Source organism: Electrona antarctica (assembly GCF_951216825.1).
Source record: "Electrona antarctica genome assembly, chromosome: 2".
Lineage (NCBI taxonomy): Eukaryota > Metazoa > Chordata > Actinopteri > Myctophiformes > Myctophidae > Electrona > Electrona antarctica.
The window spans coordinates 18542461-18558488 of record NC_136807.1 but is presented as its reverse complement, the minus strand read 5'-3'; the positions used below and the strand labels follow the sequence as shown (position 1 = coordinate 18558488).

The window sequence follows — 16028 nt, the reverse complement described above, 5'->3', positions numbered from 1 at the left end:
TAATTGAAAATGTAGGACACCAATGGAAACAAGCCTTAGGCTTAGTGCTTTCTTGGGTTTGTAATCCTCTTAAGCAGATCTACTTTCGTGTGCTTATTCTGCAAACTGTTAATAATGTTTTCAATCAATCAATCAATCAATCAATCAATCAATCAATCAATGCCTTCCAGTGGCTCGACTGTCTTGCAATGACATTATTTATGACTGTTAGCTTTGTAGGTTATCGACGAGGGTAATGGAATAACAACAAGTCAACAAGAAATGGGTTTGTGGTTCACTATTTATCCAGGGAGTACTAATTGCTAGATCGGAGATCCCTGGAGCTAATTATCAAATGCAAATAGCATGTCAGACTCAAATCTTTTTGAGGATGTTTGCCTTTTGTTGCATATTACTTAATTGCCTGAATAGTAGGCTTACTTTTGATTTAAAAGTTTGTGGGAGAAATAAAACTATAAAAGCACCACTTATGGAGCGCGATTATGGTAGTTATTCAGACCACATAATTGCAACATCCCAGGCCCATTTCCGATTTAAGACTTGTGTTGCCTGTCTTGTGTCCTTACCCATCTCATTCTCATCCCTCAATTTCCTGTCTCTTTACTATCCTAAGTAAAGCAAAACCGCCTATAATAGCCCCACTTACCGTATATGCATGTGTACACTTAAAGTCAGAATCATGCATTAGCATTGTGTGAGTAGTAACAGTACATTTTCCTTGCTCCTCGATCAATTCCAGTGCATCAACGAGGAGGGGTTTGGTCTGTTCCTGAAGACCTATTTAGAAGATGAAGGCTTCCCTGTGGATCTCTGCCAGAGGCTCTTCCGCTCCTTTCCCAACTCTGAGCATGAACAAGAAGAGGATACTGCCAGTGAGATTATGCTTCAAATATAGGCAGAACACTGTCTCTCTTCCTAGTCAGCATTAGAGTCTGTATGAAGTTACAACCTAGATTTATTGGGCTTTTTATCAACTGAACATGTGTGTACAGTACTGGGTGTGCAGGTATGGTAACTGGAGCATTCGTCTTCCTTGTAGAAGAGGTCTTCCTGAAGGACGTCTCTTGTTACTTTTCTCTGTTGGAGGACGGCCAGCCCAGAGACAAGCTGGAGTGTGAGTTGTTCTTTTCTCTCTGTCATGCTGCAGGCTTTTCCCCAAAGTAATTAGACTGATGACTTAGATCAGGGGTTTTCAACTAATTATGAACCAGGGACCACCACCCTGACTAAGGCCTGACTCACACCTTTACATCTAGCATACAACATTGATGCATGCTAGATGTATGAAAGGGTTTGTTTACATCTTGCCCCAATGCATTTCCAATGGAAGTCACATGGTTTGACACAACATTTGTGTTGTACGGCTTTCGGCTGTGTTTCGACTGCCCCCCACCCCCTCATACAACACAAATGTTGTGTCAAACCATGTGACTCCCATTGGAAATGCATTGTGAGCTTGCATCAGTCAATAAGTCTCATGCATCAGCTATACATCAATCTGTTGCGAAGGTGTGAGTCAGGCCTAAGAATCAACCTGGGGACCACTGTTGTGTTGGGTGGGGGGATATGGGCGTGGTGTGGGGGGGGAAAGCCGGAAATTAAATATTGACAGTTAAGGGCTTTGTTTAATTTGTTAATTTGAGGTGGTTCATTTGAGGTGGTTAATTTAACTGGCATATAGTCGTCCGGAGCTATTCCTTTCCCATGGTTGCCCTTACTCTGTTCTCTTAACCTTCCATATTAAACTCATAGATAGCAGACACATGTGATTGCATGATTATATGGGAACATTTCCTAATAGACTCAACCAGTCAATCCGGTACACTTTCCCTTGAAATTTAAACTCACTTTCTGTGGAAGTTCTTGACATCCGAACATTGATGACATCATACATCACCAGGTCATTTAATGAACTAGTTCATTTCCCAACTAGTGGTCGATAAAAAATACTAAATGCATGGTCAGGGACCACATGCAATACCTTCACAGACCACCAGTGGTCCACGGACCACCAGTTGAAAACTTGGTTGAAAACCTCTGACTTAAGGTGGCCTTAAAGTGGCCTTACACTAGCCGATAATCGGGCATTTTTGACGCTCGGGGGGTGCCCGACTCAATCGGGCCGCTCAAAGCGCGATCGGGATCGGCCCGATCAACATCAATAATGTTTGATATTTGCTCTGCCCCGCTCCGATTATCCTGTAGTGTGTGGTGCTATCAGATTTCAGATTGGAAAAAAAACGGCTTTCCAATGCTTTCTTTTCCATCTCTCCTCTTCTCCAGTTGCTTTCAAACTCTATGACAGAGATGGAAATGGAGTCCTTGACAGCTCTGTAAGTCATAGGAAATCTCTTTATTTGCATGCTGCTGGCAACACCAATAAAAACAAAACAACCACAACAACAACCATTGATCTTGTGGTGATTCACCCACAAGCTCAAATTCCAACTCAATGCTCCTTGATTTGCTTCTGAACTCATAGGAAGTGGACAGGATCATAGCTCAAATGATGCATGCTGCAGATTACCTTGGCTGGGATGTGTCAGAGCTCAGGCCGGTAAGTCCCAGTAATCTATATTCATAAACGAAAGCTTGCTTTAAAGTTTCAAACAAATGAATGTCTGCACATGACCCTCAGCTATATAAGGGATAGTGTGCAGTGAGGCTTTTATAATTGTCGCCTCACCCTGTCAGGGTTTATGTAAGGGTCCAGGGATAATGAACAGATTACCTTATTGAGATATGAACCAAGACAGGGTGATGCAGGACCCCTATGTAAAGCAGTGGGATAGTACTTATTCTGGGGTGAGCATTTGGGGAAAATAACCAATCTACAAGCTCACAATGCATTGTATTGCGGCTATTTTCGGCTAATATGTTTGGTGTATAGGGAAAAGGAGGGGGCCTATAGACCCCTGGAGGACTTCGGTCAGCAAAGTATGTAAATAGGATTTAAGTAGTTAAACTGTTCCTCATTTTGCTTTTTTCCCCACACACACAGCTCTTAAATACCTTTTAGATTGGTATTGCAGTATTGCAGTAGGCTATTCATCATCGCTCATTCCCTACTAGTTATGTTACAATGAGCAATTCATCGAATATTATTGCCTGCAACAGTGGTGCTCAAAGTGGGGTCATGGGACCCCAGCAGTCCTTGATGGGGTTCCAAGGGGTCCCCAGTCCACACCACTATTGTAGGCAATAACATGAATCGCTCATTGTACCACAACTAGATGAGTGATGAATGATGAACATCTGCTGCAATACAAATCTAAGGTTATTAGGAGCTGTACGTGTGTGTGTGTGTGTTAATTGGATGCCAACAACCCACTGCCATGCCATCAGGTGCTGAAGGACATGATGACAGCAATCGATGCTGACAGCAGCGGCACAGTATCTCTGGAAGAGTGGGTGGAAGGAGGCATGAACAATGTTCCCTTACTGGTCTTACTGGGACTAAAGGTACGTCAAATTATCATACCAGGCCAAAAGACAGGGAAGTGGAGATTATGTTGTTGCCCCGTCCGTGTGTGTCTGTCTGTTCGTGCACGTGTACAGCTAATTTCAGACACCGCTGGGCTGATCAGCATGAAAGACCTAGGAAAAAACTACCATACCCAAAATGTTTCAAATCGACCTGATGGTGGTGCTATAATAGGCCACATTGAGAGTTGTAGCAGACCTGCAGTTTTTTTGGAAGGTTGTTGCACGGAATGCTGCAGGTTGTATCGAAACCACCGGCGTAGGGTCCATTGGGCCACGCGGGCCGTTTAGAGCTGGCCCAGTCTAACTTCGAAGAGAGGGGGCGAAAAAACAAGAAAAACAACAAAAGATAGCCTACTTTGGCAGCCCTTGGCAGCCCTTGGCAGTAACCACAAGGGCTTCACACTTCACACCTATCGGCCGGGGATGCTAGTTTGCCCAGTCAATCATTTGATCCACGCTACGCGCCTGATCGAAACTGAATGCTGATCTTGATCAGAAATGTATTTTTGGCCTAAACCATTCCAATGCTTTATCAGACAGTAGTATTTTTAAATCAAGTATCACAGTGACTACAAAAGGATTTCTGGCATGTTTTGTGGTTTTTAAACAATTGAAGCTGAGCACTGACTTTAATCATTCTTCCTGGCCTCCAAAAACAATTACTTCAGTTATGTCTATGTTTAACTGAAGATAATTCTAGTACATCCAATCGATGGTAGAATTCTGTTATGAGCCAGGCAACAGACAGGAGACCCCTACCTGATGATCAGTGGCAGCGTTCTGCATACTAAGGAACTAATTAACTAACTAACTGGTAGCCAGGCAGGCCAACCCATGCCTGAAAATCTGCCCTGTTGTCTTCATAGGAAAAAGTGCCCTTTTATGTGCACATAATTATTTTCCTCTCATTTATATCTCTTGCGGGTCCACAGTTGCCCTGCTCTCATTCAATACAAAGGCTGGCCTTTGATAGGTCTGTTTCTTTTTTTGTTGCAAGAAACAGGGGAAGTGTGTGCTCAACTAAAATGTATTCGGAGTAGGATTGGTACTCATCCAAAATGCAGTAAAATAAGTATGTAAGACTTTTAATAATGCACAGCAGCAGGAAATAGCCTCAGGCCCTCCTCAGCTTTTCTGAGACGTGTGGGTGTGAAGTCTGCTTTTAGGACATGGCGACCACATGCATATCAAAACCAAATGTGTGATATTTTTCTGTGGATAGACTTTTTAATAGGTTAATCCACTTCAAATGTGAAGCTTATCTATTCATCATTATCAACCATATGTTTAACTAATATTAGTAATATATACTATCTAATGAGCATGTACACTTTCATGGATTGTGTCTAGATTGGTTAGCTTCTCTGGTTTCTAAATTTGCTACTGTCCTCCATGAATAGGCTATTTTTGGGGAGAGGGGGGTACATTAGGCCACCTGCCCTCCCAAAAGTATTTGCACGGCCCTGCTTGGAGGCAGGCCATGTAGTTTACAATACAGTGCACAGGATCTATTAAATTAAATGTATTTTCTTATATAATATAGTATTTGAAGAGGGTTTCGGCAAAAAAAATGGGGTCAAAAACACAGTTTTGAAGGTAAGTTTGTGCACTAAGTTTGTGTAAACTATAAGGACTGACTATAAACTGACTTCTATGATTTCTGTCTTCCGTCTGAGAATACCTGGGAGTCTGGGACCTGGGTTTCATATATTCAGCCCTGCTATAGGGCTTATTCTCCTTGCCTCATGTAATAACTGACACTTTGATGCTTCGTGATTCAAACTGGTGCTAGACAGGGAAATAAATAGCCATGTCTCAGAGAGCACAGGCTGGTATATCATTAGAGCCAATAAAAGCGTATAATCTTGTGCTAGTATTTGAGATTAGTCATGGTGAATTTAAAAACGAATGCATGGTGGTGTAATAATGTATGATGATCTGATGAGTTAAATGTCCTCAGATGTGTCATTAAGCTAGGCGTAGAAGTGAGTGGGTGTGAAAATGCAGGCTGTGGGGACAGCGTAATACAGTAGCTTTATAAAAGGCTTTGTGTAATGCAGTTAAGGTCTATGGGGAAAGTGAGATGTGCTAGATTAGAAGGTCCCGACTCCTGGGTTCGATTCCCGCTGGGGATGCTGGGGGCGTGTTCTCTCCTCCGCATCATCAATGCCCATACCCTAGGTGGGGTTGGCAAAAGGGCCTTTCTGTGTGGAGTTTGCATGTTCTCCCTGTGTCCTCTGGGGTAGGTACCCTCACAAAAAACATGCAGTAATTCTGGTCTCTAAACTGCTTCCCCCCTGGCCAGCCGGGAAAACTCCCCTCTGTCAGGTGAAAAAGAAGCGTCTTGGATTACTCATGCATTGAAGGAAGCATACGGTCAGTCCGTTGCTCTCCCCAGGTTGGCAGAAGGAGTGTAGCGCCCAGGATTACATTAGACAATTGACACTGGGTAAAAAAAAAGGTTTACAAAAATCGTTGGATAGAAAAAAAGAAAGAAAGTGAGATGTGCTATAAATGTTCATGTTAAGTCCTTGTTTAAACAGGCAAAGTTGTATCTATGTACCTGTACAAAGATGTAACAATAAAGTACAACCTTGAACCTTGCCCATGCTTTGGATGGTTTGACACTGATATACTGGTCATTGCTGCAAATGATGACTCAAAATAATATTTAGCATCTACTTATAAACTACAACGTGATTCATTGATTGAGACTACTGTATATTTCAAAGGCCTCTCTTGAGAATGAGACCTCAAGGTCTCATTTAGATTACCTGTTTAAATAAAGGGTGAATAATAAGAACATAATTTAGTAAAATTGTTTTAAGGGAGGGTCTGCCAGATTCTGCCTTCAGGGATCTCAATATATGGGCATATGAGGCGTGTGAGATCCGTGCGGTGGCTCTAGTTTTATAAATTTGCCAAATTAAGCATTATATTGTTGATCAAGCATACCGTGCGTCCGTGCGTGCGTGTGCGCGTGTGCAACGTGTGCGCGTGTGCATCATGTAGAGTCAGACCTACATCATGTCAAACCCAACCCAAACACCTGATATAATAATAATATAATAATAATAATAATGAAATGCGTATGCGTTACTTATCTCACAGATGACTCAACGGGATGGTCAGCACCTCTGGAGGATGAAGCATTTCAACAAGCCAGTTTACTGCAACGTGTGCCACAGCATGCTCCTTGGACTGAGGAAACAGGGGCTGTGCTGCTCATGTCAGTACCTCAACTGCACCAGCAGGGGGCGATTCTGTACTAGAAAAAAACACAAGCATCACTAAGGAACTGCATATAGTCATTAGTACACTTTGAATGTATTTATTAATTCAATTTAACATCATAGTGTTTAGCTACAGTAAAATCTTCAGTGTTTATTGAATTTACGGTGTATTTTTTGTTACAGTTTCATCAAGTCAAGTTCTTCATAATTATGTGAACATAATAGCAATAAACAGATTGTGATTCTGATGTGTTTCCTTATTCAGGTTGCAAATACACAGTCCATGGACGCTGTGCCAACAGCAACCCTGCCCCCTGCACCAGGACCTATGTCAAGTCAAAGAAAGAAACAGGGGTACGTACGATGCATGCCCTGTCAACATTTACACTGATATAAACAGTCAACTCAATAGACATTTTTCATGGCAACCATATGGACATGAAATAGCAGGATAAACAATGATAGTGATACTAATTTATGGCATCTGGCATTTTGTTTTAAAATACAAAATGACTATCCTTTTTTGTCAGGGCTGGTATGGCCGACTTTACGGGATTGGCTCAGTTACATTTATTGTAGTAGAGCCTTTCCAGTGAAAAGCATGAACAATAGCAGCACCCCGAGTCTGACACTTTTTACATGAATCAGAGACCTGACTGGAATCTTAATTAGTATATTTGTTAAACACCTGTTCTTATCCTATCTTTTCATGTCAAAATGGCTGCTGTCTATTGACCATATTCACATTAGAATCCCCCCTCCCCATGCCCTCATTTCAACTCGGTCACTCTGTGCAAGCATCACACTTGGTCGAACATGAACATATTTTTTCTTTGAAATGTATATAGTGGAGTGAAAGAAATACTGTAACTTAAAGGACCACTTCACCACTTTTCAACCTATCTTCATATAATAGGCCCTCATTAAAAAATGTCGCAATTTTTTTCTACTCGGTCTGTGTCTCATAGGAGGGCTGTGGGCAGTTCAGAAACCGTCTTCCAGTGACATCATCGATGGGGAATACAAGCTAATAAAAACTGCAGGCTTTCTAGTCCTGAAAAGTTGCAATGCGAAAATGGAAGCCATCGTTCTGACGATAATGAAAATCTAAACATTTTTGTAAAAAAAATCTTGTTTAAAAAATAATCTGCCTAATGATGATGTCACTGGAAGACGGTTTCTAAACTGCCCACAGCCCTCCTATGAGACACAGACTGAGTAGAAAAAAATCGTGCCATTTTATCATGATTATTAGTGAGGACCTATTATATGAAGATAGGTTGAAAAGTGGTGAAGTGGTCCTTTAAGTATCCAAAAACACAAATACCCACAGTAAATAAAGTACAGATACTCAGAAAATGTGCTCAAGTAAATGTACTTAGTTACTGTCCACCACTGCTTTCAGATAGCAGCACACGACTGGGTGAGTGGGAACTGTGACTCTGGAAAATGTGATAAGTGCCAGAAGAAGATTAAGAGTTACCAGGGCTTAACGGGCAAGCACTGCGTCTGGTGCCACACCATGGTGAGCATGAATCATTATGCTTGGCAGAACGTTCCCCGTTCTGACATTTATGACCATTTTATTTTTTTGTCTAGTTGACATTTTGAATTATTCTGCAGCTTTGAGATGGAGTTTTGAGGTTCTCGGATATGACTTTGCCGTATTTTCCCATCATTGTGAGTCCCTCTGAATGTAATGTCGTTGCTGTTCCAGCGCCATGATGAGTGTGCAGACCTGGAACCATCACAGTGTACCTGTGGATTTCTCAGAGACCATATCCTGCCACCCTGGGCAATATACCCTGTTGTCAAGGTAGAGAGTCACAACCTGGAGGAAGGACACAGTATGTCTACAGCAGCACCAGAACATACACAGTCTAATCCTCAGTGTTCATTTTATAGAAATGGAACCAAATGGACTCGGCAGAGTTAAATTAACACTAAGGATAATAATAATAATAATAATAATAATAATAATAATAATAATAATAATAATAATAATAATAATAATAATAATAATAATAATAATTAAAAATAATAATAATAATAATACAACTTTATTTGTATAGCACCTTTCATGACATGAAATGCAGCTCAAAGTGCTTTACAGAGCAATGGAGAAAAAGGAAAAGAAAAGAAAAGCAAGGCATAAAACATTAAAATAATAGCAGTAATGCAATACAATGAGGACATGAATAACAAGGAAAAGATCAACTAAAAGCAAGAGTGTAGAAGTAGGTCTTGAGCTGTGCTTTAAAAATATCTACAGAGGCTGCCTGTCGAAGGTATAGTGGGAGATTGTTCCATGCCGTTGGCCCGTAGAAGCAGAAAGCTGCTTCACCGTGTTTTTTAGTTACCATTCTTTTGGGCACAAACCTGAGGGGGCGGTTGGGTCATGTAGGTAGGAAGGTGCGAGACCATTGAGAGCTTTATAAACAAGTAAAATCATTTTTAAATAATCCTATAAACAACCGGAAGCCAATGCAGTGAAGCTAAAACTGGAGTAATGTTCTCTCATCTTAGTTTTAGTCAAAACTCTGGCTGCCGCATTTTGGACAAGTTGTAATCTGTCAGTTGTTTTGCATTGCAGTAATCAAGCCGAGAAAAAAACAAAGGTGTGGATCAGCATTTTTGCATCGTCTAATGACAGATAGGCTCTGATTCGTGCAATATTTCTAAGGTGAAAAAAGGTAACATGGTAAATTAATGTGTGAATTAAAATTCAATTCAGAATCAATAATGACGAATAATTGATTAATATAATCCAATAATGGCAAAGACAAATACAATACCAAACCATCTTAATTTAAGACAGTTTGGATTTGGTATTGTATTTGTCTTTGTCTTTTGTTAAGGCTGGCTCAGGGGCCTTAACAAAGAGGGGAGACCAGACAGAGTTTTATCTTTTGCACTTTCATTTGGCACCCTCCACTGATTTTGTATTAGGTTTTAAATTAAATGTCCCCACAGAAATAAATAGAGTAATGTTAAGTAAGCTGGGAGGTAGGGGTTCCCTATGGGTTCCTCCATTGTGCAATTATACACTCGGCATCTCTCTGATTGGCATTTTTGAAACATTGGGATGAGAAATGTTAGATGGTGGTATACTGTCATTGTTACAACAAAGGAAACTTAATTTGAAGTTAGGTGGTTAGTTATCTCTCTCAACTACAGATAACATGACTGTGTGTGTGTGTGTGTGTGTGTGTGTGTGTGTGTGTGTGTGTGTGTGTGTGTGTGTGTGTGTGTGTGTGTGTGTGTGTGTGTGTGTGTGTGTGTGTGCAAATTACCAGATACAGTGATTAATTCGGAATAGTAAGCTGCAAGCACCTAGCAATGCCCCAGTACTAGTACCACCAAGCAACCACGTAGTACACCCTTCAAAGTAAATAGCAGGAACTGCCAACAGCACATATCATTTGTGATTCTTTGCTTCCTGGTGTCGAAAAGGTTCTCTTTGTTTCCCTGAAGGAGAGACAAAACAACCTGAAGAATGGATGCTCCAGTTCAGCAGAGGACAGTGACATCAACACCACCCCTGATGGACAAGTACTTCAGGTACTGTGCTGTGCATTATATTTCTACCAATCACGCCATTCTATACAATGCAGCATGGATATTTATATTTACATTGGACCGGCCTACATTCCCAATGTAAACCAATGTCCTAATATAGTAATATTCATCTATTACTCGACAGATTAATCCTGTACCAAACACTCATCCGCTTCTAGTATTTGTGAACCCTAAAAGTGGAGGCAAACAGGGAGAAAGGTGAGCCAATGTATTCAATAAAACGGTATAATTATATATACACACTCACTGTATACTGTATGTATGTGTGTTTATCTATAATATAGGCCTTATTTTTGAGGGCCGCTAGCCCCTCCTATACACAGGTTTAATGTGTTGTTTACGTCATATTGTCTCTTTATTGTTAATGGCGTTTAATGTTTGTGTTGGCACCGTTTGTTTTACATCACCTAATCAACATGAGAAAGACTTTAATATATTAGAGCCCCTCACTTCACACGGGTGTGATTTTTTGTATTTCAGAGTGCTGCGTAAATTTCAGTATTTGCTGAATCCACGGCAAGTGTACAACCTCTCAAATGGTGGCCCTGCACCAGGGTAAGACAGTGTACTGTAGGAGCACTTGTAGTTTTGTGCTGTTGATCGGTTACCACTGCCATTTGTAATTCCTTTTTGAAAAGAACTGTTTATCAGTCTATTTTAGACCAGTTTGGTTTTTTCACCTTTCTTTCAGTCTGAGTTTCTTCAGAAATATGCAGGATTACAGGATCTTGGTCTGTGGGGGAGATGGTACAGTGGGCTGGATTCTTGATGCAATAGGTAAGAAGAGTGGATTTCAGGTAACCTAACACCAATGGCTAAGTAGAAAATACTACCGCAAAGTAGGTTAGAAACGGTTGCCAGACTCTGGTATATTTCTGAGTGGAGCACCTGATTGTATATTTAAGTTCGTTGAGTTTGAGATGTGACATAACATCCTCCACCCAGCGTTTGTGAGATGGCGGCGCTGCCTTTTTCCAATTAAATAGTATCAGGCGTCTGGCAAGTAAAGAGGAAAACGCTATAGCTTAAGCCTGATGAGTTGGTATTTGTATTCATTCCCTCTAGAGGGGCACCGAACACCGCCGTTATTGGATGAAAATAATTTATGTTAACAACTTCTCCCTTCTTGAAATCAGACAAAGCCAATCTTCTGGTGCGGCCACCTGTAGCTGTGCTGCCTCTTGGCACAGGAAACGATCTGGCACGATGTCTGCGATGGGGAGGAGGTGAGAATTTGTGGTGGTATTCTTTTCCTTATTTCTGCACATTGACAAAAAACAAAACAAAACAACAACAGATCACTTTCCGGCACCTGTTCTGATCCTGTGTATGTTGCCAATGACACACTGTAGCTGTGTCTGTCTGGTATGGCCATTATGGTATGCTGTGTGACTGAATGACTTAATGATGAACCAGAACATAGAGAAAGATGACCTGGCTTGGTTGGGACCGCTTGGATCCTTGTGGGCTCGCTAAGGCAAGCACACTAATCCTACCGACACAGTGAGCCCACACTGTTTCTTCAGGAACGGTACTTTTTTGTTGTAACTCACGTTTGTGTTCTTGTGGTTTTTCTGCTGTGTAGGATATGATGGTGTGGATTTGAGTCGAATCCTTAAAGATCTAGAAGGTAGCACCCAAGTGCTTATGGACCGCTGGAGTGTACAGGTCATCATAGATGAGGACCATGAGAAGGGTGACCCTGTACCATATGAAATCATCAATAACTACTTTTCTATCGGAGTGGTAAGTTAAAATGACAGAGTAAATTAATTAGGCAAAACACACACTTCAATCTTTGGCCTTATGTGTATATTTCTATGCATTGACAGGATGCCTCCATTGCACATCGGTTTCATACAATGAGGGAGAAACATCCACAAAAGTTTAATACTAGGTACGTGTCCTGGATTGTGGAACCTAATACCTAACAAAGAATTAGAACTGTTGTCTCTCAAATCTCATTGATGTTCATGATATTTCTGTTTTGTTGAACATTTTCTTTTTGAGTTTGACACTATGCCTGTATGTGAGTTTGTGAACACAGAACCAGCAACGTCTCATAGCACTCATTTTGGTTTCGATAAAATACCTCTAACACATATACTATTATTACACTCTTTATGGCTCCAGAATGAAGAACAAGATGTGGTATTTTGAATTTGCTACTTCAGAAACCATCTGGGCTTCCTGCAAGAAGCTGAACGAGTGTCTAACGATTGAGGTCTGTCACTGAATGAAAACATTTCTGTTCTCTTACACTCTGGAGAGTTAACTCTTAATATTAAAGTCCAACACCTATGATATTCTGCTGTGTTGCTGTGTGCATATAGTGCTGTGGTAAACCACTGGATCTCAGTGGCCTCTCTCTAGAGGGGGTTGCTGTCCTGAACATTCCCAGCATGCATGGTGGCTCAAACCTGTGGGGCGAGACCAGGAAAGTGGACACTAAGAGCTCAATGAGTCAAGAAGAGGATGAGGTGATTGTGGAACGAGAGACTCTGAAAGTTACCTCACAAGGTAGTGTGCTATATCTTAACTAACTATACTGGTGTAGTCCAGAAGAGGGCGCATGTGAGATTATTCAAAATATCTTCATTTTACATGCAGTAATGTATAATGCTGTATACTGACTATGGTTGTAAACTCAGGTTATAGGCCTATGTTTTTTTTAACTGACATTTCCTCTGTGTTCTATGATCTGACATGAATTTCAGCATCTAAATATGTTCTTCTTGAACAAAAAAGGTTGCATTGGCTTCAGTATAATCGCCTTGTTTTGCCAGATGTCAGCGACCGTCGAGTAGAGGTGGTTGGGCTTGAAGGAGCCATGGAAATGGGACAGATATATACAGGCCTCAAAAGTGCTGTGAGGCTGGCACAGACATCCCAAATCACCATTAGGTAAGCTATGAGCACATGGACATGCCCAGGCTTGCAGGGTCAATAGCTGGACCCTTAAACCGTGTTCACAGCTCGTAGGTGACTGTGAGTGAGAGCTAAAGATGACCCCTAGGTGCCACTTAACATAACAATAATCATGCAAAAAAGGAATAAAGGATTTTATTTTGCCAAATGGGATCACATTTCAATTGCATAAGAGGGAAGTTAGTGTAATAAAGGTCCATGGAACAGGAAAGCTTTTTGAAATGTGGTGGGCATTCTGCCTCCATCATCAGAATTCGTGTTACAGTCCTAATATGTCCAGTCTGTTCTCATATCTCTGTTTGAATCACACTATCAAAGACCTTTAGACACAAGTGTCATTGGCTGGTCATTGGCCCCTTTTCCACCAAAATAACTTTGGTTCTAGAACTGGTTCCGTTCTAGATCATTGGAACCTTGGTGCTTTCACGGAACCGGCTGCCATTTTTTGGTTCCAGTTCTGAACCAACTTTTATGGTTCTGATTCTGAACCAATTCATTTGTGGGGGAAAAGAACTGAACCAGTTGAACCCCAGTCAAAAAGGTGCCAATTGTGACACGTCCAGAACTCCAGATATACTGTACGTGTCATCATGTTTCTTCATTCTTAATATAGCATTTCAAGCGAGACAGTTATGAATCTACTAGTCACTAAAACATGTGTGCTTTTACTCACAGTGTAATATGAATCTTGCATATCACCAGTACAGACATTCCATAACAGAAACTAAAGCTGAATTTATACTCCATCATCATCATGTTAGTTATCTTTAAGCTTATCTAAAAGAATTATCATCAGAAGGGACATAGGGTATAAATTAGACTTATTCATTGAAACAAAAAAGATGGTGCTCTTTGTAGAGGGTATGGTAACAAAGAAGAAGGCTAGATGCTGAAATGCATCACAGTTATTTAATTATGTTCTATTATAGAACATACAAATGGAAAAAGGGCATTTTATGCATTTTCAATTTAAGTAGTCAAGTGTGTTGGTTTCTCTCATTCATTTAGGGAAATTAGTGTTTGATCCTGTTGTGTACTCTTCCTTGTTAACTTTATCAGGACAAATAAACCATTACCAATGCAGATAGATGGAGAACCTTGGATGCAGCCTCCCTGCACGGTGAGTAACAAGTTAACACAGGAACTTAAAACATGGATGCTCACATTCAGATTTTTACTCCAGTATAGTATAAATAAGGCCTAATTGTAATTTGTTGCATAATGGTGTTGCTCATAGGAGATAACTGATTTTAAGAGGGAATTGTGATACATTGCATCACATTTTTTATCACTTAAAAATAACGTAGGCCTATTTTTGTCATGCGACACTGCCATGTGACCAAGCGAAAATGGCCTACATTTATGTTCAAGAATGTTGATCATATACAGATCTCAATCTGAATCTGTCTGTTTTACAGCAGTAGTTTGACTGGATAATGTGGTAATTGATATGATGATTTATGTTTATCTCCGCAGATTCACATCACGCACAAGAATCAAGCCAGCATGCTGATGGCTCCGCAGGTCAAGCCGCAGGGTGGCTTTTTCAACTACAAATAAAATGTTATGCACTATGACAGTTATTTTACTTATTGTATATTTGCTAAAGGACTGAAATGCTTTTGTTTTGTAAAATTTTGTTTGAATGTGTATGTTTTAGGGGGAGAAAATGCATTTCAGTATAGGAAAAGTATGGATAACTTCTCGAAGAGAACTACATACAGTATGTGTAATGCATCATTGAAGCATGATCTATTAATTAACATAATCTATTTTGTAAATTAAGGCATTTAGTAGTTATACTTATGTTTACAGTTATTTTGACCAAAGTCGCTTGATATATTGATCAATGTTCACTATTGCCTCCTGTTTGAATGCAAAGCCAAAAACTACACTGCTAGTCTATAGAACTGCCTGAAGTAGTCATTTATACTCTGCATGTAATATGCATTGTTAGTTGAAAATCTGTTATTTTGAGAAAGAGACGCTGTTGCGCTATGGAGTATAAATTAAGCTTCTCAGCTGAATGAGGCTTTATGATTTTATTGTTATGCCTTTGTCAGAAGGTGTGACACTGCTGTAAAGAATTGCTTTTATGATGTGGATATTATGTTTTGAAAATGTTTTGGCGTTCAAGAGGCCAGCTGTGCATTCAATATTGAATTAGAATTCTACTTTAAGAACATTAAATCTGTAGGCTGTTTCAGATAATGATATTTCTACCGCTTTGTTTTCATAAACATTTTATGAAGTTTTAAGCATTTAATGCTTAAAAGGGTGTCAGGGGACATGAATATGATAATGAGTGGTGATTCGTAGCCTACCAGAGAATAACATTCTTTAACAAATTATGGTGCAGATACAGTAGTAAGAAGACTACTGTTGGCTTTGTGGATGTGAGCTGAAAATCCTTTCAAAGCCATTCTGACTGTCCTGAAACATTTTATTTGGAAAATGGAGAAATGCTCACTCTTAATTTAAGTCATAATAATTTGATGTTGAAAATAATTGTCTTAAAGCAGTTTACAACTTTTGCATAGTCCTTATTTATATGCTTTATCAGTCATATCATTTCAAGAAATCCTGAAAAATATGGTCATGTTAAATATTACACACTGTGAGTGACTGACAAGATTTAATAAATCACCAGAAATCTTGTTTGGTGTTTCTTTTTTCCCATCTGTAGTTCATTTTTTATCACAAGGGGGCGCCATTCACTTGACAGATTGCTTCATCTGGCGTCATAGCCAATAAAATATAGTCTATTTACATTTCATACTTTGTCTTTTACCCCACTTTGAT

General features: G+C 40.1%; 1 protein-coding gene across 4 annotated transcripts in view; it reads left to right on the top strand.

The window, feature by feature from the left end:
• dgkaa (diacylglycerol kinase, alpha a) overlaps positions 1–15883 on the top strand; it is a 25251-nt gene extending 9368 nt beyond the window's left edge. For all 4 annotated transcript variants that reach the window (XM_079529810.1, XM_079529811.1, XM_079529812.1 and 1 more), the window contains 21 exons: positions 740–872; positions 1040–1114; positions 2284–2333; positions 2483–2557; positions 3346–3462; positions 6598–6715; positions 6985–7073; positions 8125–8244; positions 8437–8535; positions 10194–10280; positions 10423–10496; positions 10779–10853; positions 10990–11075; positions 11435–11524; positions 11884–12044; positions 12131–12195; positions 12432–12522; positions 12632–12818; positions 13085–13202; positions 14286–14346; positions 14703–15883. In XM_079529810.1, the coding sequence (XP_079385936.1) occupies positions 740–872; positions 1040–1114; positions 2284–2333; positions 2483–2557; positions 3346–3462; positions 6598–6715; positions 6985–7073; positions 8125–8244; positions 8437–8535; positions 10194–10280; positions 10423–10496; positions 10779–10853; positions 10990–11075; positions 11435–11524; positions 11884–12044; positions 12131–12195; positions 12432–12522; positions 12632–12818; positions 13085–13202; positions 14286–14346; positions 14703–14786 (2055 nt within the window). In that variant the 3' untranslated portion in view covers positions 14787–15883. The remainder of the gene's footprint in view (positions 1–739; positions 873–1039; positions 1115–2283; positions 2334–2482; positions 2558–3345; positions 3463–6597; positions 6716–6984; positions 7074–8124; positions 8245–8436; positions 8536–10193; positions 10281–10422; positions 10497–10778; positions 10854–10989; positions 11076–11434; positions 11525–11883; positions 12045–12130; positions 12196–12431; positions 12523–12631; positions 12819–13084; positions 13203–14285; positions 14347–14702) is intronic.
• Positions 15884–16028: the final 145 nt, after the last annotated feature.